Raw genomic sequence first — 25,757 nt, forward strand, 5'->3', positions numbered from 1 at the left:
TGCATTTAATATCCCTACCCATTGAATATCAAAGTGGGACCTATCCTACCTTAAATATATTCATATCATTTTTGCCTAGGTTGGTCAAAATGGTCTAGCATAATACTTATTTATGATTAGTAGAGTGTCACGTGTCTTATGTGAAATAAGATTTTTGTGATTTTTTTTTTAAATGTATGTTAGTATTTGGCCTGCATGTAAGTCTGTGTGAGGGAGTCAGATCCACGAGAACTTATATTACAGACAATTGTAGGCTGCCTTGTGGGTTCTGGGAATTGAACCTGAGGCCTTTGGAAGAATAGCCAGTGTTCTTACCACTGAGCCATCTCTCCAGCCCCCAGGATTTTTTTTTAATCTATAACTTGGAGAGTCTTTTAAACTTGCCTTCTTTTTTATGGAGATTTGTTTCTTTCTCTTAGTAAAATAAAAACAAAAACAAAAACCCAGAAATTTGGCCTTTCCTCTGAATGTCCCTATTATTAATTTCATTGGATGGTCTGTACTGGGAGAAGCTAAGATTTCCACTAAAAATGCCTCTCAGGATCACACTGGAGTTTAACCTGCTTACACGGCTGCCTGTGTCACCTTGTTGTGTGACACTGCTTGTCATCTTGCTCTCATAGCACGTTCTCCAAAGACGACCTGTTCTCGGCAGAGCAAGGTCACCTTAACCTGAATGTGTTTACTCTGAGAATGTCTTGGTCAGTCATAGACATGCTATTCTCAACTCTGAATGGAGTAAATGGGAGTTCCTGGAATAAAATCCAAAGAACAACCCTGAAACAGACTCTCCTCTGACCAGACTTGAGTCCAGCTCCCCAGTTCCTCACTGGGACTGCCTTTTCTGACCTGGCAGAACCTGTTAGGAATGCTAGTCCTGCCAAGTCCATTCAGTGAACCACTCATGCTGGGTATCTGCCCATCTGCAATATCAAATTAACTGGCCAACCTTCACCAAAAACATCCTCTTGAGTTGACAGAGGCAGAAACTCTTACCTCTGATGTTTCTCAATAACTCAAACCTCCAGCCAGGTAGTGGTGGTGCACACCTTTAATCCCAGCACTCCGGAGCTTGGAGGCCAGCCTAGTCAATAGAGGTAGTTCCAGGACAGGTTCCAAAGCTACAGAGAAACCCTGTCTCGAAAAACCAAAAAAAAAGAAAAAACAAATTCAAGCACCCACTTATCCTTTGAGCCAGACTTCAGCTGACCTCTCTCCCCAACTCATGGCCTGGAAGCAGTGGTCCCTACCCTAGGGGAATAGATGTTCCCACTGTCTTTAACGAATGTCGCTGGATACTTTCTCCTACATGGGTGTTTGTGGTGTATCAACACTCACCCAGAGCACCTGCTCATTTTCTCTTTAACAACCACACATCTAACTTTTGCCCAAAAGTTTTCATTTGAAGTAAAGGGAAAGAACTGCTGAGTTATATGGTCAAACAACCATAAGAATGGGAAAGTTAGTGTAGGTTTAAAAAGACCACTCACATGGCTTCATGCGGTCATAATTTCCTGACTTACCCTCGGCTGATGATCTAAGGATGGCCATTTCTTCTGTCATTCAGACCCATAGATTTATTTAGTGCTCACTCGATGCCATTCTAGGTTCCAGGATGCAACTGTGAAGAGGCCACTGTATCACTGCCTCCTGGGAGCTTACAGTGAAAGACATTCAATAGTTTGAAAGGAAAGGAGCTGGGGAGGTAATGCACTCGATGAAGCACTTACCCAGAATGCCCAAAGCCCTGGGTTTGACCCACAGCATCAATAAACTGGATGAGGTAGTGCATACAAGTAATCCTAGCACTCGTGAGGTAGAGGTGAGAAGATGGAAGTCCAAGGTAATCCTCAGCTACATAAACAGTAGGAGTACTACTGTCTTTGCTACATGATACCAGTGAGCAAGTGAAGATTTATTTAGTCTTACCAGAAACTACAGCAATTTCAGCACATGGTGTTTTTTGTTTTCTTTTCCCTTACGAAGCAAAACAAGAATTTTCACCTTTTTACTGAAGGAAGACTTTATGTCTTCTTTTTAATGTATTCAAGTTTTACCATTTCTATGCTTTCATCTGTGAGTCAGGTTCCTTGAATGTAACCTGGATAGCCATCTTAGAACAGCCTGCTGCTAGGTGACTGATGAGTGGGCCTCCTACACAACGTGGACAGGCTGGATAAAGGTACAGCATGTCTCAGGCAGGATGAGATAGGATGGCAAAAACTTCCTCACACTACTCAGAATCATACACAATCTAAACCATGCATACTGTTTGTTTCTGGGATTTTCTTTTCTTTTCTTCTTTCTTTCTTGTTTGTTTGTCTTTTGAAACAGGGTTTCTCTTTGTAGCTCTGACTGTCCTGGGTAGACCAGGTTGGCTTCCAACTCAGAGGTCCACCTGCCTCTGCCTCCCAAGTTCTAGGTTTAAAGGCGTGCACCAGCACTGCCAGACTATTTCTGGAATTTTCTTTCAGCGCTTTTGGACAGGGATTGGCTACAAGTAATGAAACCCCAGAAAGTGAAACTAGAGATAAGAGGATTTCTACATAAGGCCAGAACCACCCCCCCCCAAGACTTTATGGAGGATAGAACAAGGACAGCTTTCTGTCAAAACAAAACAAAACAAAAAACTTGTTTGCTTTTTTGAGACAGAGGCTTGCTATGCAGCCCAGGGTGTTCTCAAACTCATGGCATTCCTCCTGCTCTGCTTATAAGAATGCTGGGGTTGGGGCTGGAGAGATGACTCAAGAGGCAAAAAGCCCTGGCTGCTCTTCCAGGGTCCTGAGTTCAATTCCCAGAAACCACATGGTGGCTCACAACCATCTAAAATGAGATCTGGTGCCCTCTTCTGGCACACATGCAGACAGAACACTATATGCATTTTTAAAAAGAATGCTGAGACCATAGGTATTCACTATCACACCCAATGTTTTTATTTTTTAGATAGAGCCTCTGAAGCTCAGGCTGGCCTTAGATTTGAAACCCTCTTTCCCCAGCCTCCCGAGTGCTAGCATTACAGTCATAGACCACCACGTGCAGCTTTGGTCTAAGTCTCAAAACATTCCTAAAGGAAACACAGCAGCACAGACTGAAAGGCTAGGAAATCCTAAGCAGCTGGAGTGGTGGAGTTAAAGATGGAAGCCTGTGGGGACTGCAAGGAAGATCTCCCAGCCATACTAGGGAGTTTAAAACTATTCCTATAATAATGTCATGGGATTTGAGAAAGATTTTAAGAGTACTAGGGACATGTATTTTAAGGCAACCACTCTGACACGGGTGCGTTGAAACAGAATCTCAACTAAACACAAGCATAATTTCATACTATACAATAAAGGTTTCCCTTCCCCCACCTCCTCCTCCCACTTCTCCTCCTCTTGACTCATGCTTTAGTAAGTACTCGCACACACACACACACACAAAGAAAAATGTAAAAATATTTTTAAATCTCACTTGTATATCGCAGACTGGCCTTAAATTCCCATTCCTATCCCTCCACCCCACCCCCAGCTCCTGAATGCTACCACTGCAAACATTCACCACCACGCCCAGTTTACAATCATTTAAATCTCAGTCACGTGTACTTGGGAGTCTCAAGACAGATAAGAAACAAATAGTGGGTAAAGCGCCAGGGCTTTGTAACTTCCAGGGTGTTCAGAAAAGAGTGAGGCTGAGGGTGGCTGAGAAGAGACCGGAAAGGCTGAAATAGATGTGGTGTGTACAATGGGCTAAGCAGTGACGCAAATCACAACTTTAGCTTTGCAATGCAATTTGAGAAATGTTTTTCTCTCTTGTCTAGGATGCTCAGAACAGGCAGGGAACATCTGGGGGTGAGTAGGCAGTCCCAGGAACTTGTGTATTTCAGTCTTAGGGAGCAGAGCCAAAAATTCAAGTACTTTTTTCCTCTGTCCTGAGGTTGGATACATTTCAAAAGGAAGACTGAGCATCCTCTCCCAAAAGTCAGCCGGCAACATACAACAGAATTTTTCTCTATGTTCTCAGAGTAAGAAATTAAAACAGGGGGCTGGAGAGATGTCTTAGCAGTTAAGAGCACTGGCTGCTCTTCCAGAGGACCTAGGTTCAATTCCCAATACCCGCATGGCAGCTCACAACTGTTTGTAACTCCAGTTCCAGGGGACCCAATGACATCCATATCTAAAACACCAATGCGCATAAAAATAAAAAAGAAAAGAAATTAAACAGAAATTGTCCAGTTCCCATGGTAACCTCTTACATATTATACATTTCCTCTTCCCTTTGGCTTTGAGCAAGAAAACCCTGATGGAAAACAAACAGAAACCAGGTGACTAAAATGGCTCAGAGGGTAAAGGTGCGTGCAGCCAAGCCTGGCGACCTGAGTTCAGCCCATGGAACCCACGTGGTGAAAGGAGAGAACTCACTGCAGGCTGTCTTCTGACCTCCACTCACGTGCCATGTCATCCACAGCCACAGAAATAAATACAAATGAAACAGACAAGCAATTTTGCAATTGCTTCACAGGCCACACCACAGCAGAGGGGCTGCAAGAGTGCTGAGCAGATTCATTCATTCCTTACAAGTCGTAACAAGTTGACCCAGGTCCTCCTTAGTAAACACAGCCTCACAACAGCTGTAATTCATATATTTACTTCTTTTGTTTATTTGCCAAAGGGTTGGATTGACTTTCATTGTTCTACCACAGATGACAATATGCAGTTTACGATCATCACTACCTTTTTCTACAGTTAAAATAATCAGGCCAGCCAGATGACTCAGTGGGTAAAGGTGCTTGCAGCCAAGCATGAAGACCTGAGTTTGATCCCAGGGACCAACTTGGTAGAAAGAGAGAATCCTCCCAGCACTCGGGAGGCAGAGGCAGGCGGATCTCCGTGAGTTCGAGGCCAGCCTGGTCTCCAGAGCGAGTGCCAGGATAGGCTCCAAAGCTACACAGAGAAACCCTGCCTTGGAAAGAGAGAGAGAGAGAGAGAGAGAGAGAGAGAGAGAGAGAGAGAGAGAGAATCTGCTTCTACAGGTTGTTCTCTGACCTCTATACATGCACTGTGGTTTCTGTGCCTACAAGTCATGTGTGCATCCATACCTACACAGACAGACAGACACACACACACACACACACACACACACACACACACACAAATAAATACAAATAGCCAGGTGTGATAGTGCACACTTTTCATCCCAGCACCTAGGAGGCTGAAGCAGGTGGATCTGTTCCAGGACAGTCAGGGCTATATAGTAAAACCCTATCTCAAAAAAAAAAAAAAAAAAAAAAAAAAAAAAAAAAAAAATGAGGGTACCATACTAACTGGGGACAGGAAAGGCAATATACAAAAGGCAGCCTATATGGATACTTTTTGAGCAAAAGTAAGAGGAGAGGCACTTCTGAAGAAGACTGCATGATGGTCATGGCCAAGGACACCAGTCAAGCAACGCCAGAGCTAGGTGTACTGGCAGCAATCCCAGGGCTTGTGAGGCTGAGGCAGGGGGATCCTGAGTTAGAGGCTGATGATAACATTTCTTAGCTACAGCGATGAAAGTCATTGTTGTTCACGGAGAAGCCAAAATCAGTTTTGTCCAAAGGAAAACATAACATTGCTTTTAGTGCTAATTCTCATGTGAACTGGTTGTGACATCTTCCTGCTTCTGTTTGTTGGTTTGTGCTTTTATTCTGAGACAGGTTTTTATAGCCTGGAACTTTCTTTGTAGCCCAGGCTGGCTTCAAACTAATGATCACTCTGCCTTGGTATCCTGAGCTTAGAGATTATAGGTGTTTGTTACCGCATCTTTTTCTCACCTTCCCGGTTTTCAGTCATTTAATAAGTAAAATAAAAATCCCTAATTGGGATTTTTAATCCCAGCACTCGGGAGGCAGAGGCAGGCGGATCGCTGTGAGTTCGAGGCCAGCCTGGTCTCCAGAGCTACACAGAGAAACCCTGTCTCGAAAATACCAAAAAGAAAAAAAAAAAAATTCCTGACACCGTGCTCATTTTTCATGTAATGAGTCACAGTTTTACCTCTTTCCCAAAAGTTATCTTTTAACATTTCCCAACACTCATTTCTTTTATGTTGTATAATTCCCAGCATGGTACCAAGCACACAACATGTGGGTTTATGGGTTTATCTTGTTTTGCTTTAAGACTAGGTAATGCCGTGGTCCAGGCTGCCCTCATATTCATGTACCTCAGCTTCCCAAGTGCTGGGTTTGTGGGTACAAATCACTACACCTGCATTGGGGTATGATTTTAGTAAAGGCATATTGAATGCAGAATTGGTAAGTAGCCTAACTAAAGACCACAACTGTACATAAAATCAGACAGCTGCCCAGAGTACCCTAGATATGCCCAACATTATAGAAAGTACATCCAGCAACCTGTCTGCCCATTTCCCAAGTCTTTCACAGTTGTTCTTCAAAGGAAAATGGTTAAGAGACTGAAGCACAACTTGGTGGCACTTGGTGCTCAACATGAAGAAGGCCTGGGTTCAATCCTCAGTTCCCAAAAGGAAAAACAAAATGGTACAAAGAAATACTACGGCTGGGCAGCGGTGGCGCACACCTTTAGTCCCAGCACTCGGGAGGCAGAGGTAGAGGCAGGCAGATCTCTGTGAGTTCCAGACCAGCCTGGTCTACAAGAGCTAGTTCCAGGACAGCCTGCAAAGTCACAGAGAAACCCTGCCTCAACCCCACCCCACCCCACCCCAAGAAAAGGAAGAAAGAAATACTACGGATGAGAGCAAAGTGAAGAAACCCTTCCCAGCTCATCATATTAGGGTAGGTTTCATGAGAAGTTACCACTGACTTCAAACTGCAAAGAATGAACAGGGCTTCTTTATGTGGAGATAGAGAGCAGGGAAAATTACCCAAGTGGAGGCCACAGTGGGCAAAGGCCAGGGTTGACCACACAGAAAGCACAACCCATACTAATGACAGGGAAATGGAGCAAGCTGCTGGTCCTCAGCTGTGTGAAATGGACCAAGTAGGAAGGACATTAGGACAGCAGTGTGCTGGTGATTTTGAAACCCTTAGGCTGAGTCTGGTCGAATTTCAAAAGCACTACAGAGCCATTAGAGTTTTGAGCCAAAGGCTCGAATGTGCATTTCACATTAGTAAGATTAATTTGGTAGCATTTTGTAGGTCAGAAATACACCATAACCAGGAAGAAGCCAGACATAGGCAATGGGCTCAATATAGATATAGTGGTGTGCACCAATATATAGCCCCAATTAGTTGCATGCTGAGGCAGGAAGATTGCTAGACCTTGCCGCCATCTCTCAAATTCTGGGATTACAGGCCTGTGCCCACGTCTTCCCCCACAGTACTGGTATTTTAAGGTAAGAGGATAGCATGAATAAACACAAATATAAGATACAGTGTTTAGTTCTCTCCTTCTTTTCTCTCTCTTCTCCCAAGAGTATGAGCTAGCTCTTCAGAGTAGGAGCTGTGCCTTACCTCTCTTTGGTTTCTCTGTGCTGGGCACAGTGTCTGACACGGAAGCTTAAGATTCTCTGTTTAGAAGACAGCTCTGAGGAGTTTGGATAGAATGGAGAGACTGATGGATGTTTCACTGGTAGCTTTGACTCTTTTCAGGAAAGCCTCTGCTGAGTGGCAGAACAGCAGCACATGTCTGGGCCCAGTGGAGGCGCTTGGGTGAAGCAGCTAGGAACAGCTGTGTCCAGAAACATGCCTGGGAGATCCCCATGTTTCCATGCATGCCAACAGACCGTTTGTTTTGTGGGGCTGGAATGCCTCTCGTCCCTTATTTAGCCTGCTTATCTTTCAGATTCAAATACCACCAACTTTTCTGGCACATTCTTCCTGCTATGTAAACCCAAGGAAATATATTCTGTGTTTATGTTCTCCTTGTTAATCTCACTCAGTTGTGATTGAATCAAGAAAAGGGTTTTGCGCATCTGAGTTTCTTTTCCATGTCTGGTGGGAAGCAGTCATTCAGTGTTTGCTGATGTATAAACCAAGCAGGATGGCAGAGCTGCAGTTAGAGGACTGAGGTTTATGTGGACTCCATCAGTGTGGCTTTTGTGACTAACAGGAATGACAACTAAGACGATCTAAGGAAAGAGCAAAGATCTGCAGGCTGATAGACAGGCAGACTGCACTGACTGATAAGGAATTGTTTTCTTTCCTTAGGGAAATCTAAAATGTGTTTTCCCTAACTGGGAAAACAAAGATGCCCGGATCATGTGTTTTGTGGAAGAAATGTGATTCTTCTAAGTAAATTTTTAAAAAAATTAATGGTTTGTCTATATTTATTTTATGCATATTGGTGTTTTGCCTGCATGTATATCAATATGAAGGTGTCAGATCCCCTGGAACTAAGGTTACAAACAGTTGTGAGCTGCCATGTGGGTGCCAGGAATTAAACCCACATCCTTTGGAAGAGCAGCTAGTGCTTCTAACTACTGGGCCATCTCTCCAGCCCTCCAAGTAACATTTTTTTTTTTTTTTTTTGTTTTTCCAGACAGGGTTTCTCTGTGGCTTTGGAGGCTGTCCTGGAACTAGCTCTTGTAGACCAGGCTGGTCTCGAACTCACAGAGATCCACCTGCCTCTGCCTCCCGAGTGCTGGGATTAAAGTCGTGCGCCACCAATGCCCGGCCCAAGTAACATTCTTATCTTGGGGAAAGCAAAGGAGGAGGGGAAGGCAAACCATGACTCTCCATGCCAGGCCTGAATTCTAACCCTTAACCTTTTCAGAACCTTTGACTAAATTCTCAGTTGTTTAATAGTTTTGATCTATTTATTTACTTGTTTGTTTATTCATTCACTTATTCCTTTAGTGTGAATGGGTGTTGGGGGATTGTTGGCTTCATGCCCTGCTATTACATGAGTGCTGAGATGGAGCTTAGGTGATCATATTTGAGCTGCAACCACTTTGCTGACTGAACCATCTTCCCAGCCTTGAGTTCTCAAGTTCTGCAAGAACAAAACAGGTTATTGGGACTGACTGGTAAGATAGTTCAACCATTGGGAGCCATGCAGCCTAGTCTCAGTTCAGCATATGACTACCTGTCTTGGAGCAAGGTGCCTGTGGAAATAGACTCTCACTTGACAAGAACCAGTAGGAATTTGCAAAATTCCTGCAACTTGCAGGCTCTTTTCTCTCTAGTTTTATTGGTGAGTCTTTGGGTTGTTTTTAGTTTTACTTTGTTAGCCACACATGCAATAGCTGTAATTTTCCCTGGAAACTCTGCTCTTTCTCAAATATTTCCCCCTCTCCAGGTGGTGGAGGAACATGCCTTTAATCCCAGCACTTGGGAAGCAGAGGCAGGGGGATCTCTGTGAGTTTGAAGCCAGCGTGGTCTTCAGAGTTCCAGGACAGCTAGGGCTGTTACACAGAGAAACCCTGTCTCAAAAAAACCAAAAAAGAAAAAAAAAATCCCCCTAAGATTCAACAGGTGGCTAATGTTTCTCAAATCTCTTATCTGGAGTTACTAACTACAACTCCCAATCTTGGGAACTTTCCTGACTCAATAGAGACAGTTAGATACACTTGAGAAAAAAACACTTGGAATATTAATCCTGTCTCACAGTTCTGGACATGCATACACAGAATAGGGAAAAGGCTTCAGGAATATACATAGTGCCAACTGTAAGGTCCCTGGACACCAAGCATAGAATCATTAGCAGAATTTAGTATTCTCCAAGAAGAAAAACTACAATGCAAAATGTGGGATGGATAGATCGGTCTTTACCATACCTAGGAGCTTATATTGGTGGAAGAAGTATGGTATAGTGAGACAAAAGAGTGCTTTGTCAAAGTCTGCCTTTCACAGAGAGATTGAGACATGGGACCCTCTCATATATATAAAAAGAAACAGCATAAAAGCATACCTTGCAGACATGAAAGAATTCTCTGGGTTTGAATATTGTTATCCTTAAAGCATTGTGTCCATGTCTATTACTTTTTAACTTTGTAACCCCAAGTAGGTACCAGCTGGCATAAGTGCTAGGAGAGCAGGATGTGTCTGTTTGGACATTTAGTTAAACCTGCAAAAAATACTGAACTCTATCCAGAATAAGGTTATGTAGAGGGTGGGAAAGTGCATTTGGGGAAGCATAAAGGGGAACAATGGGGACTTTCATAATGATCACGATGTATTCCTTAAATTGTGATGTATTTCTTGAAGTCAAAAATGGAAGCCAATAATAAAGGCTGTTCATGTAACCCTGGTAAGAAGAAAACTGTTTAAGTATAAATAAAGATGGCCTGAGCTATTCGGGGCTCCTTGAGTACAATCCATTTGGTGGTCAGAAGTTTTCCTTGTGCTTGACGCCCGTTCTCCATGTCAGGATCTGAACCTGAGCCGAGGCTGGACCCCCAAACCCAGTAATCTGAATTGCATTCTGGGGACTCACGTGGTGGAAGGAGACAATCAACTTCCACAGGTTGTCCTCTGATGCCCACATGCTAATGTAAACACATGCACATTTGAATTTAAAATATTTTTAAAACATTATTTTCTTCATTTTTCTCTCTTCTCCATTTTCAAATATTCTGAGAAAACTATTACTAGTTAAATCTAAGGTCAAAAAGGAAGAACAGAGGTATCTGTGGAATATAAGCACATACACCTGCAAACCCCACACTTGAGAGGTGGAGACAGGAGGTCCAAGGATATCCTCAGCCTCACAGACAGCTCAAGGCCAGTCTAGACAAGAGACATACACACTTATTCTGTCTCTCTGTCTCTGTCTGTCTGTCTCCCCACCTCTCTTTTTCTCTGTGTGTGTATTTTTCAAATTAAGGTTTCTCTGTGTCTCTCTGGCTGTCCTGGAATTTGTTTTGTAGACCAAACTGTCCTTGAATTCAGAGATCTGCTTGCCTCTGCCTCTCAAGTACTGGTATTAAAAGCATGCACCATTATGCCTGGCTATTACAGACCCTGTCTCAAAAACAGCAAAAATGAACTTAGTGGCTACAAAGACCTATGTTCTGCCACCTGTCTGTGAAATAAGGATAATAACTACTTATAGGGGAGGGGACTACTTTAAAAAAATGTGCTAAGAAATAACATGCCAAAGCAACTAATAGAGAATGCAGTACACTCTGAAAAGATCACATTCTAGTGGTAGAAAAATGCAGATGACAAAAAAGGTTACAGAGGAGAAAGGTGCATTCCATCATGATGCTTATCCTTTATTCTCAGTTCTTTTCAGACGCAACCATGGATGCTGTCCCCTATGTACCCCTGCAGAAACACTCTATGCTCGTGTGTGTGTGGCTGTCCACATCCAATTCAAAATGGAGTGGTTCTGAGTACTTAATGAAGTAGTTAGGACTTTATAAATAATGTTACACAGGTCAGGTATAGTGGTGCGCACCCTTCACTCCAGCACTCTTGAGGCAGAAGCAGGTGGATCTCTGTGAGTTTGACACTAGACTGGTCTACATAGTGAGTTCCAGGCTAGCCAGGTCTCCCACAGTGAAACTCTGCCTAAAATAATAGATAGATAGATAGATAGATAGATAGCAAATATATTATACTTGGATCCTAATAACAATCTCTTGGGCCTTTAGAATCAACCCAAACTTGACTGCTTTGTGTCACTGAGAATAGTCCCTTTCTTCCTTGCCTTCTCTTCCCTCTCCTCCTCCTCCTCCCTACTTCCTCCTCCTCCACCTCCTCTTCTTTTCTCTCTCCCTCCCCCTCCTTCTCTCTTTCCCTCCCTCCCTCTTTCTCTCCCTTTTTGGATAGGATTCAGCATTTTGTTTTGGAGCCCAGGCTGGCCTAGAACCTGTGATCCTATTTCCTCAGGCTCCTCAAGGCTGGGTTACTAGATATGCCCTACCACACCTGGCCATTTCCTGATCTTGACAGGAGAAGGAGAAGGAGAAAGTGTAAAGTCCCACCTCTTGACTTTGCCTCTGTCTGTCTCGCTAGGTTATTACTTACTCCAGTCGTCATGTCTACAATAACTTGACTGAGGAACAGAGGGGCCGAGTAGCCTTTGCTTCCAACTTCCTGGCAGGAGATGCCTCCCTGCAGATTGAGCCTCTGAAGCCAAGTGATGAAGGCCGATACACCTGCAAGGTGAAGAACTCAGGACGCTATGTTTGGAGCCACGTCATACTAAAAGTCCTAGGTAAGGTAGGACCCCAAGATAAATGCCTGCATCTTATAAGGTGTCAAGGGAACATATCTAGCTGCAGATGGTAGTAAAATCACCTATTTAATTCTTGCAGTGTGCACTTAGACATCACCTGGTCCAGTTCCCACAAAGAAGCATTTAAGTTCTAGATTTTAGCCATAATGAAAGAAGAAAACAGAATTATAATTTTTTAACTTATTTTATTGTGTGCATGTGCGTGTGTGTATGTGTGTATGTGTATACATGCGTGTGCTACAGCCTTCGTGCAAAGGTCAGAGGACAACTTTCCAGACTCACTCCTTCTCTCTTTCCATTGTTGGTTCTGGGGCCTGAATTCAGGACTCCAGGCTCACACAGCAAGTGCTTTTACCCACTTGAGCCATCTCAATGACCCATAATTATGATTTTTCAATGGCAGCTCATTATAAAATTTAAACACCACCTCTAATATTTGAATATTTCCTTTGAATATTTGAATAATTACTTCCAAACTACTGATCTTCTATCCTTGTTTCAATATCAGTTAAAAATTATATGTAAGGCCAGGTGGTGGTGGCTTACATATAATTTTTAATTTTAATCCTAGCACTGGTTGGAGCTGGGGGGGGGGGGCGGCGCGCGCAGAGGCAGCCAGATCTCTGTGAGTTCAAGGCCAGCCTGGTCTACAGAACGAGTTCCAGTCCAGGACAGGTTCCAAAACAATATAGAGAAACCCTGTCTTGAAAAACCAAATAAATAAATAATATTTAACATTCCTAAAATTCCCAGTAAATAACATCGTCTGTTTTTGAGATGTGGCATGGAGGTTTCTGAGGCACTGCACGTTCCACCACTGCTGGGAGCAGCTAAGGGATACTGAGGAGAGGGTGATCAGGCTTCAGGAGGTGAAGCATGGCTAGATGAGTTTCAACTCAAAACTGAGCCAAAGTGGGCAAGATGGGTGGCTGAATAAACAGCTGGACAGGTTGTAGTTCTTCCACTGAATCTACCACTAGGAGAATCTCGGAATAATCGCATTTTTTAATTTTTTATTTATTTATTTATTTTTGCCAGTGAAACCATCCAAGCCCAAGTGTGAGCTGGAAGGAGAGCTGACAGAGGGCAGCGACCTGACCCTGCAGTGTGAGTCGGCCTCTGGAACTAAGCCCATTGTGTATTATTGGCAGCGAATCCGGGAGAAGGAGGGAGAGGATGAACACCTGCCACCCAGATCTAGAATTGGTAAGTCATCTTCCTGTCAGTCCTTGGGGCCAAAAATATAATACAGTGTCCATGACTTCCAAATCTGCCGGGCCAGCAGTTCGCCAGATGCCCTTGACCAGGCTGAGGAATCTCCTTTTTGTGTGACTGTCATTGGTTTGTTCGCTCTGGTTTGGTTTGATTTGGGGTTTTTGTTTTTTGCTTGTTTGTTTGTTTGTTTGTTGTTTTTTGAGGCGGGGCCTCATATAGCATAGCATCCTGTCGTAGATTGCTTTTCTGGTGTTGTGATAAAACATTATGACCAAAAGCAGCCGGGAGAGGGAAGGGTTTGTGTTATCTTACACTCCCAGGTCACAGTCCATCTTTGAGAAGTCAGCAGGAAGTCAAGACAAGAGCCTGCAAGCAGGAACTGTTAATGGGTTAGGGTCAGGTTAGAGTTAGGAATACGACTTAACTACTTGCTCTCTCTCTCTATGTATGCTCAGCTAGCTTTCTTACACAACCTGGGCCCTCCCACCTAGGGATGGTGCCACCTGTAGTGTCCCAGGCCTTCTTCCCACATCAGCCATCAATCAAGACAATCTTTCGGGGTTGGAGATGGGTCAGTGGTTAAGAGCACTGACTGCTCTTCCAGAGGACCCGGGATTCAATTCCCAGCACCCACATGGCAGCTCACAACTGTCTGTAACTCTTGTTCCAGGGAATACAATACCCTCATAAAGACATTCATGCAGGCAAAACACCAATGTACATAAAATAAAATAAATAGTATAAATAAATAAAAGACAATCTTTCACAGACACACCTAGAGCCCAATGTAATCAGTTAGGGTTCCCTTTTCCCAGGTGTGTCAAAGTGATAATCAAAAACTAACCAGCACAGGCCTACTCTCAACCTTTGGCCAAGATCAGATGTAGGGTTTTATGTAGGGTTTTATGTTCAAGACCAAGCTGGTCTTGAACAACTGATCCTTCAGCCTCAACCCCTTAGGTGCCAGGATTACAAGCATATGCTACCACCATGTCCAGTGTGAACCTTTCTTGCTATTATTGTTTGTTTTTTCAGACAAGGTGTGTCATAAAGGTTGGCATAGAACTTGCTACATAGCCAAAGGTGGTCTTGAACTCTGGATTATACTGTCTCTGTCAACCAATTGCTAGGGTTATAGGAACTTGCCAACATGACTGGGTTATTGTCAAACCGCTTGAATTTTATTTCTTCATCTGTAAACTTGAACAACAACAAAACCCTACTTCTTTCTTCAAATGTCATAAATATGAAAGTGGGAGGATAGACCACTTAAACTACTCTATCTAAATGAATCAGTTTAGTATTCATTGAATGTTCTCATCTTTTTTTTCTCTTGGCTCTGCACTGAGGATTGGACCTAGTACATACTCCCTGCCTGCCCTCCCCATCCCCAGAATCCTAGGAAGTTGTCCAGAAGTTGCTCACTCTATAGCTTGTTAGACCATGAATGGGCTGCTGGGCAGTGGTGGCATGCCTTTACTCCCAGCACTCAGGAAGCAGAGGTAGGAGGATCTCTGTGAGTTCGAGGCCAGCCTAGTCTACAAAACTACACAGAGAAACACTGTCTTGAAAAACAAACAAACAAAAGACCATCAATGAATGGGTGATTCCCCTGCTTCAGTCTCTCAAATAGTCATCAGGCCCTTCATTTCCAGTTGTTGGTAACTTTTTTTTTTTTTTTTTTTTTTGGTTTTTCGAGACAGGGTTTCTCTGTGTACCTTTGGAGCCTATCCTGGCACTCTGTAGACCAGAGTGAGTGAGGGTGAGGTTAGAGATTCACATGCACACACAATTCCCGAGTTTAGGTGAAGACAGGATAATCTGGAGTTCAAGGTCATCCCCCACTATAGGCAAGACGTTTAGAGGCAATCTAACTCTGTGGTCTCAAACTCACAGAGATCCGCCTGCCTCTGCCTCCCAATTGCTGGGATTAAAGGCGTGCACCACCAACGCATAGCTCCTTGGTAACTCTTGAGGATGCACAACAATTTAAAATAATATTTACCCATTTTCCATGTTTCAAAACAGGATCTTTTCTGTCATTCATCCCATTAAACCATTTGACATCATAGGTCAATGATACACAACACAGTCATGGGGGAGACTGACCATCCTGCTTTCTTCTTGTATAGATTACAACAACCCTGGGCGAGTGCTGCTGCAGAATCTCACCATGGCCTCCTCTGGTCTCTACCAGTGCACAGCAGGCAACGAGGCTGGAAAAGAAAGCTGTATGGTACGAGTGACTGTACAGTGTGAGTATCTCGGGGTTGCCTTTCTTTTAGAATGGAGATAAACCCAGTACCTTGGGCGTGCTAGACAGCTTTCTACCACAGAGCTAAACCCCCGACTTTCCAAAGGGGATTTTTTGTTTGTTTGTTTGTTTCATTTAAAATTTTTATTGTTATATTACAATTTAGTATAAAATGTTTTAATCACGAGGTCAAAGTCTTTATTTCCAGAGGAACATGATTTTGACTGGCTGTATGGTTGCCAATGTAAATTAGCCAGCTCTCTGAACTATGAAGCTGGGAATCTGGCTCAGTGGACTAGCACTTGCATAGCATAGGTAGCTAGGGTGAGGTTAGAGATTCACACGCACACACAATTCCCGAGTTTAAGTGAAGACAGGATAATCTGGAGTTCAAGGTCATCCCCCCACTACAGGCAAGAAGTTTAGAGGCAATCAGGGCTACAAAAGAACCTGTCTCAAAAAACCAATATCAAAACAAAAAAGTAGGTCACTTGTTTTGATGTACCCTGCAATCCTAGCACCAGGGAAGCTATTACAGGAGGATAGTGGATTTGATGCTAGCTTGGGCCACTTAATAACTTTTTTTTTTTTTTTTTTTTTTGGTTTTCTGAGAAGGGTTTCTCTTCGTAGCCTTGGCTGTTCTGGAACTAGCTCTGTAGCTCAGGCTGGCCTTGAACTCACATAGATCCATCTGCCTCTGCCTCTTGAGTGCTGGGATTAAAGGCCTGCACCACCATCACCCACTGACAATAACATTTTTTAAAAGGAAAGGAAAGAGCCAGGTGTGATGGTGCACTCCTTTAATCCCAACACTTGAGGCAGAGGCAGGAGGATCTCTGAGTCTGAGGCCAGCCTGGTCTACATAATGAGCCCCAGGACAGCCAGGGCTACATAGTGAGACCCTACATCAAAACAATAAATAAATAAATGTGACAAAAGAGAAAAGCAATCAACAGTCTTAATCAGCTCTAAGGCTTATAAACCATAAAAATTACATCCTGCCAAAATATCTTCAATGGTATAGTAGCAGCACTTTCATCTTGGGGATTACCAACCCTTGGGGGGGGGGGGGAGGTAATCATAAACCAAGTTACAAAATAAAACCAACCTGAATACTTATATCTATTTCTACAGAACAAATTACCCTAAATTTAGTGACTTAAAACTTCTGACTCTCAGTTTCTGTAAGTCAGAAATTCAAGAGTGGCCTGGCTAGGAATTCGGGCTCACTGTCTCCTCAGGAGAGGTTGCATAGTGTGTCATCTGTGCTGCATCCATCAGAAGAAGCCCTGGATGCTGGAGGCTAGCCCTCTACAATGGCTCCCTGTGGCTGCTGGCTGGCCTAAAGTTCGAGATCTAGAGACTTGAGAACTGAGAAGTGCAGGGATTCTGTAGAAACAAAGCCTCAGATGTGTATTTTATTTACTGGAAGTGAGCATGGGCTGCCAAGAGTGTTCAGCAGATAAAGGCTCTTGGCACCAAGCCTGAGTTCTGTGCCCAGGACTGACATGGTGGAAAGAACCAACTCCCTCTAGTTGTCCTATGACCTCCACACGAGGATACAGTGGCACGTGCATACCCACCCACCCCCACCACACACACACACAAACTACTTTACTAGTTAAAGGAGGAGCTGCTAAGATGTTGCAACTGGTCCAAAGAGCAGTTTGAAACCTTAGATTAGGGTCAAAGACACTTTAACTGGGAGATTGTGAAGATCGCTGGGGTAGGCAGCAAAATAGTTAACGTTCTACAAAATCACAGGCTGTGATCTCTGGGATCACCTGTTTAACCCAAGTAGGAATCACATCTCTTCCTGCTGCACAGAGGTCTGTAAATTGTCACAGGGTTACAAAGGGTCAGGAAGTGGACTTCTATTCTTCCAAGTATCAGTTATCTTAGAAATTTAACAAGGTCTTCACAGAAAAACTACAAGCAGCGCGTCATATCAATTGAAGTCCACCTTTTTAGGCCAGGTGGGGGAGGGTATGTTTCTTTGAGACAGGGTTTCTCTGTGTAGCTTTGGAGCCTATCCTGGCACTCACTCTGGAGACCAGGCTGGCCTCGAACTCACAGAGATCCTCCTGCCTCTGCCTCCCAAGTGCTGGGATTAAAGGCGTGCACCACCAACGCCTGGTGAGACAGGGTTTCTCTGTAGCTTTGAAGCCTGTCCTGGAACTGCCTCTGTAGACCAGGCTGCCCTCGAACTCAAAGATATCCAACTGCTTCTGCCTCCTGCATGAAGGTCCACCTTTTTTATTTGAGGCTATCATGTCAGTGAAAATAAATAAATAAATAAATAAATAAATAAATAAATAAATAAATAAATAAATAGTGCCAGCTGGGTACCTATAATCTCAGCAGTCGGGAGGATCCTGGACTCAAAGTCAGTCAGGGCTATAAACCCAAGGCCCTGTCTCAAGCACACACACACACACACATACACACACACATACACACACACACACACACACACACACACACACACACACACACACACACAAATAATAATACCAGTTCTCAGAAAGGTCATGTATTGCAACAACAGCAATAACAGCAATAAAATGGTTCTTTAGCCAGCCCTGTCATCTGAATACCTTGGAAGTGGAGGTGGAAAAGATCAGGAGTCCAATGTCATTCTCTTACATAAAGAATTTGAGGCCAGTCTAGGCTACATGAAACAATTACTCAAAAGTCATTTTTTAGCCTGGCGATGGTGACACATCCTTTAATGCAGTACTCTGAAGGCAGAGGCAAGATCTCTGGGAGTTCAAGGGCAGCCAGGGCTACAGTGAGTTCCAGGACAGCCAAGGCTACACAGAGAAACCCTATCATAAAACAAAACAAAACAAAACAAAACAAAATGTTTACATAAAGAAATAAATGGGGAGGGGAACCCAAGTACTTTTTTTTTTTTTTTTTTTTTTGACAGTTTCTCTGTGTAACACCCTGGCTGTCCTGGAGCTAGCTCTGTAGACCAGGCTGGTCTTGAGCTCAGAGAGATCTACCTGTCTCTGCCTCCCAAGTGCTGGGATTAAAGGTGTGCACCATCACCGTCACTATGTACCTGATGTTGGCCTTGAACTTGCTAGAAAACCACACTAGCTTCAAACTTGGGCATTCCTCCAGCCACAAGTCCCAAAATGCTAAAATTGCGGTGTTTTCCACCAACTGGGCATTCTTGTTATTATGTAGTGTTTTGTTGTGCAGGTATGCCACAATTACTAATCCATTCTATTAATGTGTTTTATTAATATATATTAGTTATTACTGAGACAGGGCTCACTGTGCAACCCATGGCTTCAATAGACTTCCTATATAGCTTCAATGCCACAGAAGTTCTCCTGCCTTTGCCTCCAAAATTCTGGAATTATAGGCATGTGCCACCATGCCAGTTATTCATTCCATTTAAATGTAGACAGAAAAGGGGTCAGGAGAGATGGCTCAGGGGTTAAGAGCACTGCCCGTTTCTTCCAGAGGTCCTGAGTCAATTGCCAGCAACCATATGGTGGCTCCCAACCATCTGTAATGTAGTCTGGTGCCCTCTTCTGGCCTACAGGGATACATGCAGGCAGAACACTATACATAATAAATTAATCTTAAAAAAAATTAGACAGAAAAATAGATTCCATTGTATCCAGCAACATTCTGTGAATTTACCCTTTGGAATTATTCCAAAAGTATGTAAACAAACATGGAAATTAATAAAATATTATTTTAATTGTAGAAAAAGTAAGAAACAACTTTAAATTGTTAGTAGATAATTCATTCAGATTGTTATTGGTGGTGGGACCATAAGGAAAAGAACATTATTGAGCTGAATTTGTTCACATGAAATAAACCCCAAAAGCCAATGGGATGACTCGGCAGTAGGTGTTTACTGCCTAGCCTGATGATTTTAATTTGATTGCAAGAAATCACATGATGGAGAGAGAGAAGAGATTCATGCAGGTGTCCTCTGACCTCTGCATACACTTACAAAGGCACACAGGCGTATGAAATAAATAAATAAAATGTAATGATAAAATTAGATAAAACCCAGCCTTTTAAGAACCTAGAGATATCTAAACTCCAATTTCTTCAAAACACTTTTTTTTTTTTTTTTTTTTTTGGCCAGGTGTAGTGGTGTACACCATTAACTTCCCCAGCACTGGGGAAGCAGAGGTGGGAGGGTTTCAGTAAGGATGAGAACAGCCTGGTTTACACAGTGAATTCCAGGCCACCCAAGACCCTCTCTCAGGGGGAAATTGATAAAAGGTAAATTTTTCTAGTAAGAGGCCATTTAGTTTATAAAGATAAGCAGAAGAGTAAACAGCACTTTCAGAAGAGTTGACAACACTTTCCAAATTGAAGCGGTACCCTTGTACCTGCTTCTAAACCCATTAAGTTCAGCCTAGCACACTCACCATCATCTCCAGTTTGCACAGTTAGAAGCATCCTAACTCATAACCTTACTTTCTTTCCTTTCCTTGAAGCCCTCCATTTTCACTCAAACTGCTATAGTGTGCTTTCTTAAGTGTAACTTGAACCATGTAACTCTTCTATTGCTTCTATAATAAAATGATTGTATGGCCCATTAGGCCCCATGGGAGCTGGTCCCTTCCTGTCTCTGTGACTTCATCTCCCTGCTCTTTCCCTTGCTCGCTGTTCTCCAGATGGATTCACATTCATCACACCCACTATACCTTCTGCCTGGAGTTCTCTATGTCTAGTTCACCATAAGGTAGTCCTGTCATTTGTATTTCAACTCAAACACCACTTCATCAGAGTCCTGCTTGCCCAAACTGAAACTGTGTTCCTCTGTTCTCCCTCCAAATTGCCAGACATCCGCTTTTGCTCTCATATTCACTGTCTAAAATTATTTGTATCTACTTCTTTGTTTATTTTTCCCTTTTCTTGAGTGCAAATACACCAACATAAAAACTTTTATCGATCTGTATCACACCTAGAACTGCCTGGCTTAAGGTAGGCGCTTAATAATACATATTTAGCAAATTTCATATTTAAATGAGAGCATTTATATTACTAATATGAAAATTAAATTTACCTTGCATTCTGAGTTTGAAAGCTACAAGTAATCAATCACACTCAGTATTGTATGATGTAGGTTATATTCTATTTTATTTTACCAGTAGAAAGGGGAAGTTAGAGAAAGGGGTGTGGGCAGAGCTAGAGTTGAAATGTTTTTAAACAGGACACAATAACTTACCCACCCTTTCTGTCTTCAGTAACTACAGTTTGCAAGAATATGGAAAAGAAACAGGCGGCGGTGGTGGCACATGTCTTTAATCCCAGCACTCGGGAGGCAGAGGCAGGTGGCTCTCTGTGAGTTCCAGGCCAACCTGGTCTGAAGAGCCACTTCTAGGACAGCCAGGGCTACACTGTGAAACCCTGGAAGGGGGAGGGGAGAATATGGAAAGGCACAGCCACATAACAGGAGGGTCATGGAGTGTGGTGCTAGAAGCTGTCCTGTCCAGTGCTTCTGTCTTGAGAGTCCATGCATCTCCTAGCTTATGTTTGACTTTACTTCTGTCTGTGCTTCTGAGAAAACAGATGTGCAAAGCATCGGCATGGTAGCAGGAGCAGTGACGGGCATAGTGGCTGGAGCTCTGCTCATTTTCCTCTTGATATGGCTGCTAATCCGCAGGAAAAGCAAGGAGAGATATGAGGAGGAGGAGAGACCCAATGAGATTCGGTAAGCTTCCCTACTTCTCCGAAACCCCTTTCCAGGTCAGTTGCATAGTAACCAGTCAATATAAAAATTGCTCATTCCCTCCGCACTGTGGATCTCTTCAAAGGGCTATTCTGGCAGGTAGGAAATTACAGTCCAGGGATAGAAGGTGTGACTCACTTTATTGAGAAACTGTCCTTATTCTGGCTTGTTTTCTGTTGCTGTGATAAACATCATGACCAATAGCAGCAGTGTGGGGAGAAAAGGGTTTACTTCCCCTTACAGCCACAGTCCAGTACAAAGGAAAGTCAGGGCTGGAACTCAAGGCGAGATCCTGGGGTTGGTAACTGAAGCAGAGGCTGTGATAGAGAGGGTGCTTACTGGCTTGCTCCTCATTGCTTGCTCAGCCTGCTTTCTTACATAATTAGCTTCATCCACCGAGGGTGGCCCCACCCACAGTGAGCTGTGCTCTCTGACATCAGTCATTAATCTAGAAAATGCCCTACAGACTTGCCAAAAGGCCAGTCTGACAGATGATTTTGCCGTTGAGCCCCCCTCTTTCCAGGTGACTCTACCTTGAGTCAAGCTAACAATCAAGCAGCATAATTCTCAACTTTACTTCTGATTCATTCCCACTTAAAAGGGGTATATAATAAAGGTATAGCCTACAGGACATGAAAGGATTTAAGTACATAGACTGCAAATCAAGACAATTCTATCCAGACCATCTCATGTTGGGGCCATACCCTTCTGGTGCAACTGGCTGGACCTCTGGCTGTCACACAACAAACATCTTCCTAAACTGAGCATTAAGTCTTACAAAACAAGGAAATGCTTAGTTCCTTAACTGGCTGCCTTCCAAGGTTTTTGGCTTGAGGAATTTATTGAAGAAAAAAAAAATCTCAGGAGGAAGTAACTTTAGTGAGAATCATCACACCCGTGGCAGTACTAAAGTTTATCTTTCCTTTCTGTTCCTTTTTCCCTCCCAGAGAAGACGCAGAAGCCCCCAGAGCCCGCCTTGTGAAGCCTAGCTCCTCTTCCTCTGGCTCCAGGAGCTCACGATCTGGCTCTTCCTCCACCCGCTCCACAGGGAACAGCGCCTCCAGAAGCCAGAGGACACTATCCAGTGAAGCAGCGCCCCAGCAAGGGCTAGCCACCCAGGCGTACAGCCTAATAGGACCAGAAGCAAGAGGTTCTGAACCAAAGAAAGTGCACCACACGACCCTGACCAAAGCAGAAACCACACTCAGCACAATCCCCAGCCAGAGCAAAGCCTTCCAAACTGTCTGAATCACAGTGGACTTGACTTGCGCTTTTCCAGAAGTCAGGATCTCAGCCTAGCCACCGGAGCTCCTTCACCAGCCACACAAGCCCCTCAGCCAGATAAGAACTCACTTAAGTAGCTGCCAACATGGCACGGGCAAGTTCTGATGCTCACCTTCCTTATAGGACACCAAGCAAAGGATGTAGGCTGGTCATCTCTAAAAAGGCACCTCACTGTGCCTTCAGAGCAGAGGTGGAGGGAAGGAGAGGCCCAAACCTATTTTGCCGACCAGGACTTGTGGTGAAAATAAGGGAGAGGTGAGGTTGCATACACCTGAAACATCTTACCTAGGAATGTTGCAAGTCACCCAGAGTCAAGAAGAAATGGGAATCTCATAGATCAATTTTCTATTCATTTCTGCAAATGTATTGGATTAGTGTGATTATTCAGATAGTCAAAACAGAAACCCACAGCCTTATATTACACCTCTCTGCAACATGTACTGGGACAACTGCTTCTAAGAAACTCACATTAAGAAAAAAAACAAAGGAAACACAATTTTTTTCTACATTGACTTGACTTCATGGATCATAAGGTTTGAACATTAATTTGGGGAGGATCTGAAATAGTGGGAGACAGAGAAAAATGATTCCGTTTCACTTTCCTTATTTACAACCAACCTTCCTATTTCTGTGGAACCCTAAAAATAATAACTAAGAAAAGAGTCCAACCAAGATGGGGCATGATTCTGTGAAGAACTTTGCATTTTGATCTTGAGAGGACTGCTATCAGACATCAAAAATATATCATGGGGCAGTTGTGGGTCATTACTCAAATCTGACGCCCCTAAAGACTGCTCTTCTGGATTTTTCTAGAAGAGACAAATATTCACTACATGTCACTTAAAGAATGTCCCTGGGGAAAGAATCCTCTAGAGAAAGTCTCTTAAGGAAGTGGGAAGACTGCCTTGCACATCACTTCCTGCTCCTCTTTTGGAGAACACGTGAAACCAGAATTTCAAGACCGATTGGAATAGAGAGGGAAATTAGACCTTTCCCTGAGTAGGTCAAGGGACATTTAATACTGGCCCAAACGTGGAGATTCCTGTTTCTTTCATTTCAGAAGGATGTGAATATAGGACCTTTGGTGATTCTAGACCTTAAATTTTCAGAGATCATTTCCTAAAGCCTTTGAAAATCTGTGCCCCATTATTCTCCACTGAGAGGCTGAACCACAATGTCTTTCTTCCCAGTCTTAGCCTCCCAGAAAAGTGTAGCTGTGGGCTGGAAGGAACACAAACTACCATTAGCAAGCAGGTGGTGAGAAAAACAAGTGGGTGGAGGGAGAGGGTTCCACTAATGTCTTTTTTTGTTGTTGGCATTTAGGAAAGAGTTAGGAGAAAGAATTCACCAGCAAAACTCATACATGGGAGAAGAAAGGTGCCCAAGAAATTTAAAAAGAAAAAAAACAAAAAACAAAAAACAAAAAGCAGCCAGTCCCCGCTAAGTAACTTGCCTTTTCAACAATTTTGAGAAGGGTACCTCCAGCATAGCTGCTAAACCTAAATTAGCCCTTCAAGGCACAAGGCAAAGTCACCAGGTCATGGTGGGTGGAGCAAAGTATTTCCTTTTGTTGACCAGGGCAAAGGCTAGAGGAAAAAGGAAGCAGCAGCTACCATGATGAAGCAGTCTCTGGAGTGGCTCTCAGATGCTGGCAGGGGAAAGGGTGATGCTCAATATTGCCCCATTTCTCTGGCTTTTTATTCCTACGTTAAGCTCGAATAAGAGTACCCTCGAAGAATATACATACATTTCCTTCTAAAGTGCCTGGGAAATGATGCTTGTGTTAATTTGTCCGGGTTTGTTTGGGTGGGCTTCATGCATGCTAAAGTGACGATCCTAACCTGAGTTTTGTCTTCTTTGAGAGAGGTAGAAATAAGAGACATTGGGGGAATAAAACGAATGTCTGTTCATTTGAGAAAATTGGCATATTTGAAATGCTTCTTATACTAACTCTTATCTCATTGTAGGATTTTTTTTTTTTTTTAAGCCCTTTACTCTGACTACATTTTTATTCTTCCTGGAGGATGGTATCCAGGCAACATGTCTCTTCTGCTATGTAATTCTGAGAATTCTCCTTCCTGGAGTCCCTGAGCCAAACAAGCTTACAATGAAGGCTGCAGCTGGGTCACTAGCAATTTTCTCACTGTTTCCTGGCTTTGAGCATCAGGCTTCCTGTCCATGCTTTCAGAGCAGGAATCAGACCCCTTTGTCTGAAAAGGAAATCCCAGTTATTTAAGTGTGTTATGGGGGACTAATGCCATTGAATAACCAAAATCCTTTGAGATTCAATTCCCAGTGGAAAACTACAGCATATACACAAACAGATTGTACGAGGAGCTGAGAATTCTGAGAGATAAGGCACTGAAGTCATAGCAATGGCAGACTCCCTTCCATTTGAATCAGACATTCAGGTTTCAATAAGACAGAGTGTGGGTTGAAGATAAAGTGAGAGCCACCTTATTCCACTGACATTGCAAACCAAGCTGACTGAGTCTTTAATGTGAAACAAACAGTAAAGAAAAAAACAAAAAAACAAAAACTGATGGACAGAAGCAAAAAAAAAAAAAAAAAAAAAAAAGCTTGTAAGAAGAAAATGCAGATGGAAGAATGTGGACATTCAAAGAGTAACCATTTCAATAAAATATATAAGCCAAACGTAAATCTGTAAAATAGTAAAATGGGTGTTTTTGTTGTTATGTTATGTTGTACGCAAAGCATTTCAGAATTCTGTTCCAAAAGATATTTATAGTTTGCTTCATTTCTGGTGTTAAGCTGTTTATGTGTCAATCTGCTTTGTTGCCTTGTAAATGGGATGGTACGTGTCACAAAAGCAGTTACTGATTGTAACTCCATTTGTATTAGCAATGAAAAAATAAATAAGGGAAGACAGCACTGTAGGAGAGGCTGGGGCTCATGTAACCTGCACTGGAAATGTATTTTTACCTTGCTGCCAAAAGGGCAGAACTCAAGCCAAATATGATCTATTAGTGACTGAGTTCAGTCACGAGGTTATTGTTAACGCCAAAGATTCCAGGTGAAAGACCACTGATCTAAATCATCATGGCCAAATTAATTAAAGCTAACAAGTAGTTAAAGCGGGCAGGTTCATCAGTATATGAAGTACTTTTTTTTTCCCTCTCAGGGCAAGATGTTGAATATAAGTGGCACAGAGGCAGCT

The 25,757-nt window shown here is 43.1% G+C and overlaps 1 protein-coding gene across 1 annotated transcript in view; it reads left to right on the forward strand.

Annotated features, from left to right (window-relative positions):
- Positions 1-25,471, forward strand: part of Clmp (CXADR like membrane protein) — a 111,877-nt gene extending 86,406 nt beyond the window's left edge. The window contains exons 3-7 of the mRNA XM_035443591.1: positions 11,891-12,092; positions 13,152-13,319; positions 15,461-15,583; positions 21,136-21,277; positions 22,243-25,471. Of these exons, the coding sequence (XP_035299482.1) occupies positions 11,891-12,092; positions 13,152-13,319; positions 15,461-15,583; positions 21,136-21,277; positions 22,243-22,543 (936 nt within the window). The 3' untranslated portion in view covers positions 22,544-25,471. The remainder of the gene's footprint in view (positions 1-11,890; positions 12,093-13,151; positions 13,320-15,460; positions 15,584-21,135; positions 21,278-22,242) is intronic.
- Positions 25,472-25,757: the final 286 nt, after the last annotated feature.

The sequence above is a fragment of the Cricetulus griseus genome, chromosome 4 (genome assembly GCF_003668045.3).
Source record: "Cricetulus griseus strain 17A/GY chromosome 4, alternate assembly CriGri-PICRH-1.0, whole genome shotgun sequence".
NCBI classification, from domain to species: domain Eukaryota; kingdom Metazoa; phylum Chordata; class Mammalia; order Rodentia; family Cricetidae; genus Cricetulus; species Cricetulus griseus.